The 16,431-nt window shown below is 41.7% G+C and overlaps 1 protein-coding gene across 1 annotated transcript; it reads left to right on the top strand.

Annotated features, from left to right (window-relative positions):
* The first annotated feature begins 615 nt into the window (after window positions 1-615).
* Window positions 616-14,840, top strand: stx17 (syntaxin 17). The gene is made up of 7 exons (XM_068324585.1): window positions 616-2,803; window positions 4,805-5,020; window positions 5,106-5,171; window positions 8,996-9,316; window positions 10,146-10,196; window positions 12,011-12,097; window positions 14,184-14,840. The coding sequence occupies exons 2-7, from the start codon at window positions 4,898-4,900 to the stop codon at window positions 14,439-14,441; spliced, it is 906 nt and encodes a 301-aa protein (XP_068180686.1). The 5' UTR covers window positions 616-2,803; window positions 4,805-4,897; the 3' UTR covers window positions 14,442-14,840.
* The last annotated feature ends 1,591 nt before the right edge of the window (window positions 14,841-16,431 follow it).

Genomic DNA, 16,431 nt, shown 5'->3' on the forward strand with positions numbered 1-16,431 from the left:
TGGTGTCTCACAAATTGGAATTTGTCCATTTCAAATAAAAAAAAAGGAATATGAACAGCAGCATAACGGTTTATGGTAACAAATAATAACCAGTAAGTGCATTTGGTTTTTCTTGGTAAGTGCACGTGAGTGTGTTTTACAGTATGTGTCAAGAATCTGTACGTCTCATGCTCCTGTCAGGAAATGGATTGTTTCTGTGCAGAACGCAAGGAAGCATTGATCACACCAGTTTTGTGTGTGTGTGTGTGTGTGTGTGTGTGTGTGTGTGTGTGTTGTGTGTGAATGGTTGTGCAAATGAAAATGTGTTAATCCTTTTTCTAAGACAGTGACATGTTTGAGTGACAAGTAAAATAACACTAGCATGAAGAGAGCTGTGCTTGATGTGTGAGACACACAATCAAACTTGCATGTGCACACACAGACGTGCACACAGAGAGCTGCCAGTCTGGTGGCAAATCGATCAGTGCTGACAGATAGTAGATAACCCCCGAGTTTTAATTAGAAGTCCCATTAGAACATATTTACACACACACACACACACACACACACACACGCACACACACACACACACACACACACACACACACACACACACACACACACACACACACACACACACACACACACACACACACACACACACACACACACACACACACACATTCAATGGTGCTGTGTTTTCTAGCTATGGCTTGGTAACATATTCTAATCCCTTCACAAATGTAAGATGTCCCATCTCAGGCTGACTGGAGAACATGTGAGGAGAGACCTGTGTTAGGAATTTCCATTCAAACAATGAAAATGACCACAATCCGCATCTGCCTACACAAACATAGGGAGCACAACACAGTTCCCTGTCTATCACATAATGTTTTAAACACAACACACACAGCACACAGATAACAACTGATACATGTTAGGCTGAATCAGGCTGATAGTGAGCTCATCAATGAACATTCAGGACTGCACTGCAGAGGTTCGGTGCTGCATCTGCTGATGAGTCCAGCGCTCTATCCACATCAACTTTGTAGACTGCTGAAGTTCTTCAGTAAACTTCAGTTAAAAATACAGGTTGTAAGCAATAGTTAATGATTTCATTTAGCTTCTTCAGTTCAGAGTTCTTTTGCATGCTGGTTCAATGTGAAGTTGTACAGAGCAAGAATGGAGTCTGTATTGATATTATTACAAATCTGCACATTTCAAACTATGACAAGATGCCTGTGTTGAAAAAAGACCACTGAGCCATCAGGATGTGGATCTCACTGGCTTTAAGAATAAAAAATGCAGGAGGTAAGAAGTGAAATGAGCTCCCTGCTGACTTCCTGTTTCGCTGTCAAACTTCCTGGATTAAAGTGGAATGAATGTCAGCTGAGTTCTCCTAATCGTACACACACCCACACACCCACACACACACACACACACACACACACACACACACACACACACACACACACACACAAACACACACACACACACACACAGCAGCAGCAGCAGCAGCATGGACGAACAGAAACATTTGGCATGATTTGCTGTTTTGAAATTCGCTGTCAGTTTTTTTCTTCCCCCTCAGTCTGAAACTTTTGACATGTACACACAGGTACAGACACACACACACACACACACACACACACACACACACACACACACACACACACACACACACACACACACACACGTACATACAAAATGAGGGGAAATCCCTTGTAGCTGGGGACTGTTTCACTGTGGCCCTTGCATGAAGCATCCGCTGAGGGAAGTGTGTGTGTGTGTGGGGGGGTTGGCCTAAATGTCAAAGGTAAAAGGTACTGAAGAAGAGAAGTGGAAACATGCAATAGACCCACTCACACTGGCTGATTTCAGTGTAGAGGAGGGGGAACCCCAACTCAGTCTGTCTGTCTCCTAACCACAAAAATGATGAATACTATGTTAAAGTCTCTTTCCACAGAAATAAAGGTGTTTACAAGCAGCCATTTAAGAGAAACAAAACATTTGTAACACAAAATAATGTTTGCCAATATGTAAAGTTAAATCAAATCACTAATTTCTTTGCAAAAACTTGATTGGACAATTAAAATTCTAATAACTGCATTATTTGAATTACCTTTATATTAATGGATGTGTTATGTAAAGACCTTAGTAATGTGACACGATTATAAATTTCTGATATATCGCTATTGCCTGAAATAGCATCACATTCATATTATTGTGATTGTCTTGCTGTAAAAAGTGGTTGTAATGCATTTTGGAAGGCCACCCATTTTAGTATGTTACACTAAATAACGAGCACACAGAAAAACATCACATTATATCATGACCACGTTACATGTCTGTGGCAAAGAGTTTGAAAAACATAAGGCAGTAAGACTAAATACTCCCAAACCTCTCCTACTTATGATTTTATTTTTTAATAACTTCACATTTCATCTCTCTAATCTCAAATTTCATCTTTTTTTTCATCAAGCTTAAGATTCAAATTTCTTAATTCTTATGGAGAACAATTTATTTTTCCCTGTATTTATTTCTCAACCAGTTTCGATTGCATGACGAGTATAGACTGTCAGATTTAAATTAGAGAAGATACACGGAGGAGGAACCTTTGTTGTTGTAAGTATTAGTTTATACCGGAGAGTATTCATAGACGCACTGGGAAGAGAGTTGTTTACAAACAAGAAAAGTCTGGAAAAACAAACCGAAAGAAAATCTGAAATTAGCCAGTGTAGCTACTAGTTAATTTCCTCCTCAGCATGGAGTCTTACTATAATCTTTAGAGAATATATTTAGATGTATTTTCCCCCCGAATGTGGTAAGTGTCGCCATTTGTCCTTAGTTTGCTTCACCAAACTGCCGTTCGACTTCTGGCCACGAACCGTCACCCATCGGGTGATTTAAGGTTTTCCTGCCAAATTTGTTAAATCACTGATTCAGCTTGGACGACAACTATTAAAAGTGGGGCTTAGCCAACAACTTAAGGCGTCCTGTACCATTCACGTAGCTACGATACAAACAACAAACCGCTGTATGCAGGAAAACGTGTGTAACAGTGAAGATAACCCTCACTGACCAGACGGCCGGTGTAGGATAGCGCTAAGCTTTAGATCACACGGGAACGTTTTACGTACTTATATTATTCTTCAAGAAAACTTTCACATATAGTAAAAAATTACTTTCACGGTTCACCTGAGTTTGGCGTGATAGCTTTCTTTTTTTTAATCCAACAGTGAAATAAAGGTGGCTATTTAATATTTTACTTCTGATTCAGGCGGCACGGTGGAGCAGTGGTTAGCGCTGTCGCCTCTCAACACGGCGGACCCGGGCTCTGCGGAGTTGGCATGCTCTCCCCGTGTCCGCTCTCTCCGGGTTCTCCGGCTTCCTCCCACCTCCAAAAGCATGCTCTTCAGGTTGATTGGCCGGTCCCAAATTGCCCAGGAATGAGTGTGTGTGTGTGCATGGTTGTATGTCTTTGTGTGTGGCTCCGCGGTGCACTGGCGTCGTGCCCGGAGTGTCCCCCGCCTCACGCCCCATGCTGCTGAGATAGGCCCCAGCTCCCCGTAACCCGCTGCGGCGGATATAGCGGTGGTATATCTGACTTCTGACTGACTTCAATCAATATCTAAATAGTTGTTTAAATGTGCTTCTGACTCAGTATTTGCTTCAGTGTCGTTGCTGTAAGTTACCGTAATGGCCCGAATATAAGACGGTGGGGTTTTTTGCATTGAAAGAAGACTGAAAAAGTGGGGGTCGTCTTACATTCGAGGTCTAGACATTATACCCATTCACAACGCTAGATGGCGCCAGATATGTTTAAAGCGAATACTGAACTGGACTCCCCATGCCAAAGCGAACCCCTGTCAGGAAGAAGAAAAATAAAAATAGCGATAAGAAAGAAAAGGGAAGAAAATAAGAGAATAGATAACAGAAAACGGAGAAACGTAGCGACAATCTGGAGATAAGTGGGTCGAAGATCGGCCAGGATAACCGGCAGTTGAGGAGAAATTATGATGCAAACTTCAAGATGATGGTGATAAATGAGGCAGTCTTCAAACAATTGCAAGACGTCTGTGAAATATGGTGTCACAGAGTGTAATGTACGGAGATGGAGAGTTTAAAAAAATGCTCACAGTCAGAGAAAAGCTCTCCGTGGTCCTCAGAGCGGCTGCTTCTAAGAGCTCGACAGGAGGGTGTGCGCGTACGTGGACGAGAAACGAAAGGACGGGATGCCCATCAGATATTAAAATGTGATAGACAGTTTTTGCATGATTTGAATGAGACAAAATGACATGCTTTTTCTCTCGAATATATTGTTATAATCTAGGTCTTTGTATTTGTATATTCCTTTATTTAGTGGGTTATTTATTATTTATTATTCTCTCTGTTTGTGGGTTACTATTTATTAGTCTTTCTATTTGGTGTTGGCATGACTTTCTGTTTGTCTTTTCTTTCTGTGTACGTACTGTGCTGTGTGTAATGTGACGGAGACACTAATTTCCCTGATGGACCCTCCTGAAGGGATGAATAAAGTCCTACTCTACTCTCTACTCTACTTGTTTCAGATGTAGTGTAATTATTTTCTGTATAAAAATTAAATTTGGTGTTCAAAAAGTCTTTTTTCAAACTTGAGTCTTGAGGGGGTCGTCTTATAAACAGGTTCGTCTTATATTCAGACCAATACGGGTAATTATTGTACTATTTTTACACATTATTTCTCATAAAATGGTCAACTTCAGGAAATATTTACTGGCTTTTAATGTGCAGACTTGTGATTTACTGTGTCACTTTTTAATCACTAGAATTTTATATTTATTAGACCCATACACTACAGTTGTTGGATTAGCTGGGCAGAAGAGTGTCCGAGGTCTGCAGAGGAGTTGGCAGTGGTCTGTCAGCATCAGCAGGGCCCATGGCAGAGGAAGGCAACAAGCTGACTCTGAGGCGCCTGGAAGCACCGATCCACAAATTCATTAAAGTGGCACTACCCACAGACCTGGAGAGGCTGCAAAAACACCACAATAACATACAGAAGGTGATGCCTTTAATCACACACTCTCGACTACACTCTCACTTGCAGAACAGATGAATCAAACATAGTTTTTCTTTCATTTTCACAGTACCAGCATTTCCAGCAATGGGACCGTCTTCATCAAGAGCAAATCAATGCAAGTAGAACTGTTCAGGTAAAAAATAACCTAGTTAAATAACCACAATGCATGTGTGACAGAGTGAGTTTGAAACCTGGACTTTAAGTAATTGACATTACTTTTAAATTAGTGAAACATTAAATGAGCCACAATGGCAAAGTGGATAGCGCTGTCTCATCACAGCTAGAAGGTTCTGGGTTTGAATCCTTTCTGTGCGGAGTTTGTATGTTCTCCCCATGTCTGAGTGGGTTCTCTCTGGGTTCTCTGGCTTCCTCCCATATCCAAAAACATGCAGCTTAAGTGAATTGCAAATTACCTGTAGGTGTGAATGTGCCTGAATGTTTTTTTGTCTTTCATGTGGCCCCACAGTGCACTGGCGTCAGACTCAGCATGTCCCCTGACTCCCACCTGTAAGTCAGCTGGGATAGGCTCTAGCAACCCAACGGCACGCAAAAGCTAAATGAGCAGTCAAGAAGATGAATGAATGAATAAATGAGCCACAATATCATTTTATTAACAGTAGAATGAGTAGGATTTCTTGGTGCAGTTCCTTTTTTCCCCAGCTCATAGTATACTCATCAATAGGCTTATTATTTGGCTCCAGATCACTGTGTTTTAAGAGGGCTGCACTCTGCTTTTTTCTGGGGCGACACAAACACCACCCAAGGTTTGATCTCTAAAGCACCCCGAACAAAGCATAAGGAAAGTACAGGTAGAAGCCTGAACCTCTGCAGCAGCACAACTGCTACTAATACGACAACTTCCACTTTCTTCATAGTGCTTCACTTTACTGCATTTACCACTTTATTCAATCAGAGCCTGACAGATATTTAAATGTAAGAGTTGTTTAAATAATGGTGTGATTCATTGTCTCTCAAAATTCTTGATCAAGCATGACCGCGCAGCTGTATTATATATTTTGTATGGACATGTAGGGGGTTTCGGAGAAGGTTAATGTTTCCTGATTTTTGACTATCACGTTTGTCTTTAGAAATCAAAAGTGAGGGCCAGTGTTTGGGTACCAATGGGGTGGTTTCATCCAGTTTAGTATATGAGTGAAATGGAGAACTTTCCACTTCTTGAACTGATGGCAATAAGTTTTCTTCTGATGTGTCCAGAGGCAGAGACCAGTCTTGATGTAGATATTCCAATGTGCTCTAGAACAATGTAGATGCACAAAACCACAGGATATGCCTCCTTTTTTGTTGTCACACTTACTGTATATATGCAAGTGTGTGCACATTTGCGGTTTAGTTGTAGGAAATACATCAGACATATACTGTATACCCACGTCCCTGTGTGTGACTAATCACAGGTGTGTCTGCATGGCTTAGTTGTACAAATCGCACCAATGCACATGCATACACACACATAACACTTGTAGTGAGTGATCAACAGAGCGTGGATGTACGTGTGTCTCATCCTCAGTGACCCTTTTCCACCTACCCATATCCTGCCCGCTGTGGTTTGTGTGTGTGTACATGTTCACATGTTGGGTGTGAAATGCCTCTGGGAAGGTTGTTGCTTGGAAGCCACCATGTCTCTGAAGATGAAATAACTCCAAACAGGAACACACACCCATCCTGGCACCATCAACCTGCAAACCTTGGGGAGACACAGAGTGCTTTCCCATGTCTTCATGGTGTTAATCCAGAGTCTGGACTGGATATATCTGCTTCAGATATGTGTGTTTGCTCATGTTTTTTTTTATATGGACATACCCACAGTCAGTAGTTGTGTCTGTTCAGCCTCTGTCTCTCGTCACAGTGAGACAGCCTGCAGTCTCTTCCTCTACTGTATGACTGACATTGACTCCCACTGGCTTTGTGCCTACCTACCCCCTCAAAGCGTAGGCAGATGCAGCACCACCCCCACCCCCACCTTTACCACAGGATGGGGGAAGTGATGCTGGTGGGTGTGTGTTTGGGTGTTCTGTCTGTGAGTGTGTGTGATCCTCATATGGTCGTGGTTAATTTGCTAGCTGACAGGTGCCTGACTCAACTGTCTTTGTGTTAATCAGGGTGGTTTTCACTTTTATACACACGAGGTGTGTATGTATGTTTATTCATGTGGTGTAATTAGCGGAATGTGTTACCGTCAGTGTGGTGACCCCCAGAGCCCTGGCCGTGCTGCGGCCTGAAAAGCTGATGGCTGGGATGTAATCCTCCTGTCACCCTCAGGCCATGGCGGAATGGGGGGCGCTCAAGTACCCCACTTTCATATCTAAACCTTATTAAAGACACACACAAACACACACACACACACACACACACACACACACACACACACACACACACACACACACACACACACACACACACACACACACAAACACACACAGTGAAATGGCTTGTTTTGGTTTTCATTCTGTTTCTGTGTCCTGCGATTTTGTCCTTCAGCCTGCTCACGTCTTTCAATCGGCCGCTTGTAATCATAACTCCGTCATTCCTGGGTCTGTGTGCAGTACAGAGGAACTTAGCTCATGGTTTCACTCCACCTGCCAGACTGTTTTAGACACTGTGGCTTCATTAAAAACCACGCTGGTGTTGATGGTGGTCAAAGTTGAAATGTCTTCTAGTCTAAGTAAAACTTACAAGTAAACATTGAGTAATATTTTGTATGACTGTATCTTTACATAGTGAATGGAAGTTTTCAATTGTTAAATCTCACATTCATACCTGCATAAAGTAGGACAGAAATAAAGATAGTTCAGCTTGAACTGTTGACTTTAGTGTATTTTTGTAGGTAAACTTAACAGAAAATTTTGCCCTCAGAATGCAGGAAAACAAGCCCATTTTTTAAAAAATGTCCTGGGGGAGGCCCCCCCCCACACCCCCCCGCGACGAGCATTGGTCATCCGCCCGTGCACTGTCTTGGACACAGTCTGGCTTTTTGTGGCTTGCTCAGTTCTTTTACACTGAGCCACAGTGGCTTAGTCATACTAGCTCCTAGTGCAAGCCCAGGTAATTAAGTCGAGCTTTTATCATTTGAGGAAGCTGGCCAAAATAAAACTAATTCTCTTGAGGCAACAGTTTGAAATAGTCATCCACGCCTTTGTCACCACTAGGCTGGACTATTGCAATTCCCTTTATGTGGGGGTCAGTGCTCCTTCCATCTCCCGTCTCCAGATGGTCCAAAACGCTGCTGCACGTCTGTTGACCAGCACCCATAAACATGAGCACATTACCCCCATTTTAGCCTCACTCCACTGGCTGCCCATACATTTTAGAGTCCGTTTTAAAATTCTTTTATTTACTTTTAAATCCCTGAAGGCTCTTGCCCCGCCTTACCTCTCTGAGCTTCTACTCCCTTACATACCTGCTTGCTCTCTCAGGTCAGCTGATCAGCTGCTCCTGAATGTGCCTAAAACCAAACGGAAGCTCAGAGGGGACCGTGCCTTTGCTGTTGTGGCTCCTAAATTATGGAATAATCTGCCTCAGCAAATCAGACAGGCCTCTTCTCTGTCTGTTTTTAAATCTCTTGTGAAAACCTACCTCTTCTCCTTGGCTTTTAACATCTAGATAGACACTGGATTTTATTTTATTTTATTTTATTTTTATTGCTCTGATTGTATGGTTTTTGCTTTTATCCATGTTTTATGTTTTTAATGAATTTATTTTACTTACAATATTTGAGCCATTTTGTCTTTTATCTATAATGTTTGTTCTTTTTATTTATTCGTCTGTACAGCACTTTGGTCGACTGTGTTTGTTGTAAAGTGCTCAACAAATAAAGATTGGATTAGATTGGAAATTAAGCGTCCCAGCAGCTTGCATTTCATTTACTACTAGTCTCTACCTTTTTCTGATGCTTGACAATCACTCTGCTGTAAAAACACATCTTCTCCTGACTCCCTGCAGCAGCTGAGAGCTAACATCAGAGAGATGGAGAAGCTGTGTAGTCGGGTTCGTGCTGAAGATGCCGCTGCTCTGGAAGCAATTGTCAAGCCAGTCAGAGACAGGGCGTCGGCCGCAGCCAAAGACTTCCTGCTTCTGCACTCTAATCCAGCATCTCAGCCGCCACCACCTCCTGCCGCAAAGCTATCCAGCTCTATGTCCAGTAGTTACCTCCCTGATGACCATGTGGGTGAGGAGCCAATGTCTGGATGGCAATCTTCACTCTACCTTCCAGAAATCCCTGTAGATGAAAGTGCTGCTGAGTCCTGGGACAACCTGGAAGAGGTGTGTGTGTCCCAGCCTGATTATTTGAACAGAACCCTAACATATGCCCTGGACATTGTGCTGGGAATTGTAAATATTTGTTTAAGCCCGATTTCTCGAGAGTAAATAGGCCATTAGACTGTCTTGAATAGCTTTGATTTCATGTAGGTGTGACTTCCTGCTGTCGTTCATTGCTGTGCGGTGCCACCTTGTTCATCTTCCATTTGTGTTTGTGAGGTTTCATAATGTTTATATACAGAATTAGCTGCTTTAAAATGAGATTCTCATTATCTTGTGACCTTTGACCCAAGACACAAAGTGAAAGAAAGTCAAGGACTGTCTGGGGGAAAAGGCGGATTAATCGTTTCTGGCTACACAGGGCTCGAAAAAAAGGCGCACCAGATTTTTTTCCCTAGTCACACCGGTGCTCCCAAATATATTTAATAGTCGCACTGATAAAAATTTGGGCGCATATGCGACCAAAATGGGCGCAATTTTGAGCCCTGCTACATACGTTAGAAACTCATACGGGTCATAAAGTTGATACTGGAAGTCATATCAGAAGCACCAAAGGATCAATTAAGTACCAATACAAGAAGAAACAATCATTTCCCCCTCATAACTTCAGAATTCTCCATTTTCTCGAAATATTTTTTAGAAACACTATAACAATATAAATTATTGTGTTAAAGCTTTATAAAGCACAAAACTCATGGAAAGTGATGAAAAACTTAACTGATTCATGACTAAATTGACTTTCATTGTTGCTTGACATTTAGGTTCTCTGCACTGACTGTATGTTTGTGTGAGAAGTGTCACAATGAACTAAACAGGACTGTTTCTGTCTCAGGACCTGAAGGAGCTGAGTGGTTTGGTGACAGAATTCTCTCTGTGTGTTCATGTGAGTACGAACCCTCCACTGCTCAGTTCACACACATTTCTCCATCAGCCTGTTTGCACTGCTACCCCTGTGAATGAAAACAATGTGACAGAGGCAGGTCACCAATAGCATTAAAAAAGAGTGGTGTGTACTGGACCATGTGTTGCCTAGTAAGGCTCCTCTGAGAGCATTTTCAGCTCAGGACAACTGCTGGGGCCCCAGAGGCTCGTTCGCCGAGGCGGTGGGGAGACAATAGCAAGAGGGAGGATTTGGTGACGAGAGGAGAGTTGACCAAAGGGGAAGAGGTGGAGGAACGAAGGATGCATTGGAGCAGGTGATGAAGTAACAGCTTGTATTATGTCTCTGTCGTGAAGATGTGGTTGGACTTAGAAAAAAGAAAAGCTTGATAGGTACGGTGGGAGGTGGGTCTGAGAGCAGAAAGAGCATAGACATGTTGTGGCGTCTCAAGAGTGATGCTGCTAGGGAAGGAATATCTCAGCGCTCGGCCACAGCAGCTGCAGTCACAAACACACTCTAAACACAAGCCTAAATTCTGCATGGAGGTTTGTTTTTGGTGTGTTTTAAAAGCACTTTCAAAAGCCCAGGTTGGAATTGTACAAGAGCTTAAAAAGACAAAAAAAACCAGTGTTTGAATAATTGTTGAATGTGTCCAATTATTTCTTTTATTCATTAAAATGTACATTCAAATTGAAGAGAAACAGAATGTGATTATTTCTTAATCACTTCCTGATATATACACAGTTACAAAATATGAAATGACATGAAGTTCAGGGCAAACATTCTTGCCGCGACTCATCAGTGGAGCTTTTGATGATAGTTTATTTCAGCAGATAGATCTTGTCCCAATGTTATCGACTCTTATACTGTATTTGACTTTTGGAGCTAACAGCTACATCATGGGTCTAACATTTAGGAGATACTAAATGAGACCACATCAAAGAAATTAACAAAAAGGAGTACAGTAATAGTGAGTTGATAAAGGAAGATTAAAATGCAGTTTTGATATCAGTTTGACATTTACACTATTTTATTTTTGTCTCATCTTTCATAGAAAATGATCCATAAATGAATTGATGATGGAAAGATTGATTAGTTACACACCTATAATCATCAAATCCCCACTGACGTTAACATGTAGGTTGTGGTTAAGCTTTAACTGTTAAGAGAGATAAAACGAGAGAGAATATAGTGTGATGGGAGGGTGCCATCTGCTCAGAGGTCGCTTAAAATAGATAGAAACTGTCACAGAATAATAGGAAGATTTGAATTGATTTGTGTAAGAGAAGCTGTAGCGGGGAGAGAACTAGAAATGTAAAAGAGAATTCATGAATCGGAGTGAGGAGCTAAAATTATTAGAACTCATTCTGAGGAGAGGTGAGGAAGAGGAGGAGAGTGTTGTGGTTGTTGTTTGGTCACTGTGTCCATCCAGCCCTCACATGGAGAGAGACAGCTGCTACTCTGAATATTTTATGAGATACACACAATGCCTCACAAACACACACACACACACACACACAGACATACACACACACACTCACACACACACACACACACAGACATACACACACACACTCACACACACACACACACACACACACACACACACACACTCACACACACACACACACACACACAAACACACACTCCCTGCGTTAACTTGTGCTGTGGAGCAGAATTTGGACAGATATGCATAATACACCACAGGTGGTTGCTCTGTCGTATGTGCGCGTACATGTAGGTGAAACGGCTTGCCAGAGGGTGTGTGTGTTAATATGAGTGTGTGTGTTTGTGTGTGTCTAACTCCTGTGCATCAGTCCCAGCAGGAGAAGATTGACAGCATAGAGGACAACGTCAACACAGCCGCTGCCAACGTGGAGGAGGGGACCAAGAGCCTGGGGAAGGTGTGTGTGTGTGTGTGTGTGTGTGTGTGTGTGTGTGTGTGTGTGTGTGTGTGTGTGTGTGTGTGTGTGTGTGTGTGTGTGTGTGTGTGTGTGTGTGTGTGTGTGTGTGTGTGTGTGTGTGTGTGTGTGTGTGGTGTTTGGGAGATAGGGGCGATCGATGACACTTTGCCTCCCAGCCATTCCACAGCGTTTGTCCCTATTGATCCACTTGAATACGGGGGAAAGCTGCAATTAAGGAAATAGAGAGAGGGATAGAGAGGAACGGAGGGGAGGTAGAGTGATAGAGAGGTTGGGTGAGACAAGAGAGACAGAGAGAGAGAGAGAGAGAGAGAGAGAGTCTGTGTGTGTGTGTGTGTGCGTGTGTGTGTGCGTGTGCGTGTGTGTGTGTATGTTGAGAAGAGGTTTGAATGACTGGTTTATAGTTTTTTGACTTCCATTCAGGTCTTTATTATCAATTCAGTTATCACTGAATTTACTATATAATTCAGACAACAGAAGAGCCCACGCAGTCAGGCTTTTTTATTAGTCTGCAACACGCACACACACACACACACACACACACAAACACACACAGGAAGTATCGTTAATAAAGAAAACAAAAAACTTTAGTTTGAGAATAAAGGAAATAAATGCCTGTTTGTCAGATGAAATAGTTCATTTTAAATTGCTGTTTTGTCACTTTAGAGACAAAACGGAGATAAAAAGAATGTAATTTGATAATGTAATGGTGGTGAGTTCTTATGTCCTGAGGAAAACCAGCTCTGTGCATTTAATAACCTGAATAGGTAAACCGTTTTCATAGCTGTTCAAAGATGGTAATAAGAAAAATAGAGTAAACCTAAGCTCACCTACTTCTGCTGGTTCCTGTCGCTGTAGACACTGACTTCATTCACCACCCATGTACAGCATTCACAATGTGGTGCTCCAGTTATTAAAAGAATATATGGATGAATGAATCCAATGAAACTGCAGCATCCCTTCCACATTACTGAACACAGTGGACAGTTTTTATGGAGATTCATTCTTTTTTCAGAAAGTATTTCCAGAAGCGTCCACGGACAGATCTGTGGACTTTTAAGACATTATCTCTATAGTAACATAATTAAAATAATTATTAACATAAATAATAAAATATCAAATAAAAATTATGTTAAAATAAATTGTGTGATTTAAATTTGTTTGGACCCAATTTGACTTTAGGTCATAAACCTCATATAATAAAATATCTATTTCAATATTTGAATTGAACTTACCCAAATAGAGGCACAAACGAAGGCTGACCTGTAAGGCTGCTGGGGGCTGCACATTAGACAAGGGTGGTTTGGAGAGATAAAGTAGATGAGAGGGATGTCAGATGTTTTAACATGTTTGAAAGCTTGTAATCTGTCATCAGGTCAAATAGCATTTACGCGCGCGCGCACACACACACACACACACACACACACAAACACACACAGTTTCAGAACACTCCCATTTCCCCTGTCCTCCACAACCTGTGCCCAGAGTCCTTTTAACTTTGCTCAGATGAAATTAAAATTCCCTCAACTGCCACAGAGGAGGGGACGCGTAGTCTTAGCTTTTGAACTAGATTAATTTAATGATGAAGTGTTCATCAAATGTGTGCCAGCGTGTGTGTGTGTGTGTGTGTGTGTGTGTGTGTGTGTGTCTGTGTGTGTGTGTGTGTGTGAGTCATCAGAAAAGAGAACCTTCCACTCTGATGATAACAACCGTAATAACACGTAGGTTACATCTCTCTGATTTCTCTGAAATGGAGATAATGAAAAGGCTTTGGTGCAGCCATGGAGGTCCGATTTATGTTTGTAGACTTGTTTGTGTCGTCTTCCTGTGGGTTGATGTGTGATCATGAAAGGACAGACGCATCCAAACTTTGACTAACACCGTCTTGAAGCCACGAAGTTCTAAACTGCTCAAAGGTTTGTGTGTGTGCTAAACTCTGTGTGTGTGTGTGTGTGTGTGTGTGTGTGTGTGTGTGTGTGTGTGTGTGTGTGTGTGTGTGTGTGTGTGTGTGTGTGTGTGTGTGTGTTTTGAATACATTGGAACATATATCTTCTTCCTGTCCTTGTAGGCTCTAGGCTACAAGTTGACGGTTTTGCCAATTGCTGGGGCGCTGCTGGGCGGTGTATTAGGAGGTCCGATCGGACTGCTGGCTGGCTTCAAAGCTGCTGGGGTAGCTGCTGCTCTTGGAGGGGGGGCCCTGGGGTTTGCAGGAGGGAACCTAGTCCTGAAACAACGCAAATCTCGGTTGGATCTCCAAATGAAACAACTGACAGCACCTCAGCCTACAGAATCATCAGCAGAAGCAGAAACCAACAAGATCAAATGACCCAGAAACTCTGATTCTGCAGCTGACCAATCAGTAACTACAGCTACACCCCAGAGGTGACTGAACAGAAATGTCGTTAACAAGCACTAAGGTAGAAGTCATGCAAAAACAGCCTTACAGCGATGTTCCCGTGTGAATACGTACCTGTACGATGTCTCACTCACAGACTGTGTTTATTTTTGTTGGCCTAAGGTCAGTGTGGTGTTACGTGTATTTCATGCAAATGACTTTTCTTCTGTTCTTGTAAATTATGATTGAATTTACAAAGTATGAAATCTAAATTGCACAAAAGCACCAAAGTGCTACCATCCAGATCGCTTCAGGGACTGGAGGGTAAGAAACTGCCATTTATTGATTATACTACTGCTGGTTTTTAGACAAATAAAAATATTTCCTCAGTCAATGACATTCATGAGAGATTTAATGCACCACACAACACAAGATCTTGTAAATGGTTTTTAATAAATTTTTTTTTTTTTTAAACTCTTCTTCCTCTCTAACATGACTGGTTTTAGGAATCATATCACCCCCTGCTCTCCTGTGTGAGCTGATATGTCACAATGGTTTCCATAAGAGTGCTGGACATGGAGCAGACTTGACTCTTTATCCCGTTTCCACTTCTGAATTCATTCGCACTCAGTGGATCTCTGAGATCTAGACTTGTCCCAAAAGCTCAAAGACATAAATGATAAAACCTGCTTCCAGACAACTTGTTTGAAATGTCTAATTAAATTTCCACTGCACATCACATGGGTGTTCACGTGTTTTTAAAACACTGGGAGAAACACTTTCCCCTCCAGTTTGATGACACACAAGTAACGAAAACAGCCACTTCATATATTTCATGTCATGTGGAAGTATACCATTTCATTTTTTCTGTTAAATGATTCCCAGGATCACAACTCAGAGTATTTACTCTTACAGTAAATACTGTGCTATTAAAAGGTATCAGGCCTGCTTTGACTTTTAATGTTTCACTGTTGAAGGCATCAACAATTTATTATTTTACTTCTATATTTCAACAGATTTATCTAAGGGAACAGAATTCGTAATTGCATAAAAGGAATGTCCATCAAGACAAATTAATAGAGGCACCTTTGGCACAGAAACTGCCTTAGATCTACTTCAGTAGGCCTGTAACAGTTTTAACATATCTAAACACATTCTCCCTCTTTCAAGTTACAAGATCAGACTTTGAATCATAAGTAGCATCAAGTCCTGATAAATTTGGGCTACGTGGAGACATTCATATCACCGTGGCCGTATGTGAAATGTACGTCTGTAGTGTTTGCAGTGTGTTTCTCTGCATCAGTTTAACCCCCGAGCTGTCCATCTTTCTGTAGAGAACCTTCAACACAACCTGATGCTGCCACCATCAGGCTTTGTGACAGTGTATTTTTGGTGTCACACAATGTTAGGCTTGTTCTAAAACACACATTTTAAAGTGACATTGTCATTTCAGTTTTCTCTGTTGATTGTTGAATCGAAATCCATATTAGAGCCACTGTGATTTAGTGTGGTGAAACAAATACATGTTTTATAAAAAGAGCAAAGAGGCGATACTTTTTAGAAGCACAGCAATAAACATAATCTATAACCATTTAGTACCAGGGAAAGAAGGGTGCATCTCAATAGGCTGGAGCAACTCTGTCTCTTTATCTTTTATCACTAGTCAAGGGTTTGATTTGATACCTCGACTAAGTATTTCAGAACATCAGTCTATTCCTTCAGAACTCCAAGTGTGTATGGAGAAGATACAGAGAAAACTACTTCAAACAGGCATAACGTTACAACTTGTGCTGTACAAATGAACGAGACTAGAGATGGTCATATTGAGATGCAGCCATGAGGTTAGTGGGACTAAACAAGCACCTCCTATCAGGCAGAACTGGACTATCCACAAATAAGAACCATACAACTGGATTGAGGCAACTGTTCAAGGTTTTCTTATATTTTCTACAAAAAAGCTGGGTGATGAAAAATAAAGGTG

Source organism: Antennarius striatus, chromosome 9 (genome assembly GCF_040054535.1).
Source record: "Antennarius striatus isolate MH-2024 chromosome 9, ASM4005453v1, whole genome shotgun sequence".
NCBI classification, from domain to species: domain Eukaryota; kingdom Metazoa; phylum Chordata; class Actinopteri; order Lophiiformes; family Antennariidae; genus Antennarius; species Antennarius striatus.

Excerpts from the sequence above, each read along its gene's own strand:
- stx17 (XM_068324585.1), top strand. The coding sequence starts at position 4,898 with ATGGCAGAGGAAGGCAACAAGCTGACTCTGAGGCGCCTGGAAGCACCG. Across the intron at positions 5,172-8,995 it reads ATGCAAGTAGAACTGTTCAG|CAGCTGAGAGCTAACATCAG; the intron begins GTAAAAAATAAC and ends GACTCCCTGCAG. Across the intron at positions 10,197-12,010 it reads AATTCTCTCTGTGTGTTCAT|TCCCAGCAGGAGAAGATTGA; the intron begins GTGAGTACGAAC and ends CCTGTGCATCAG.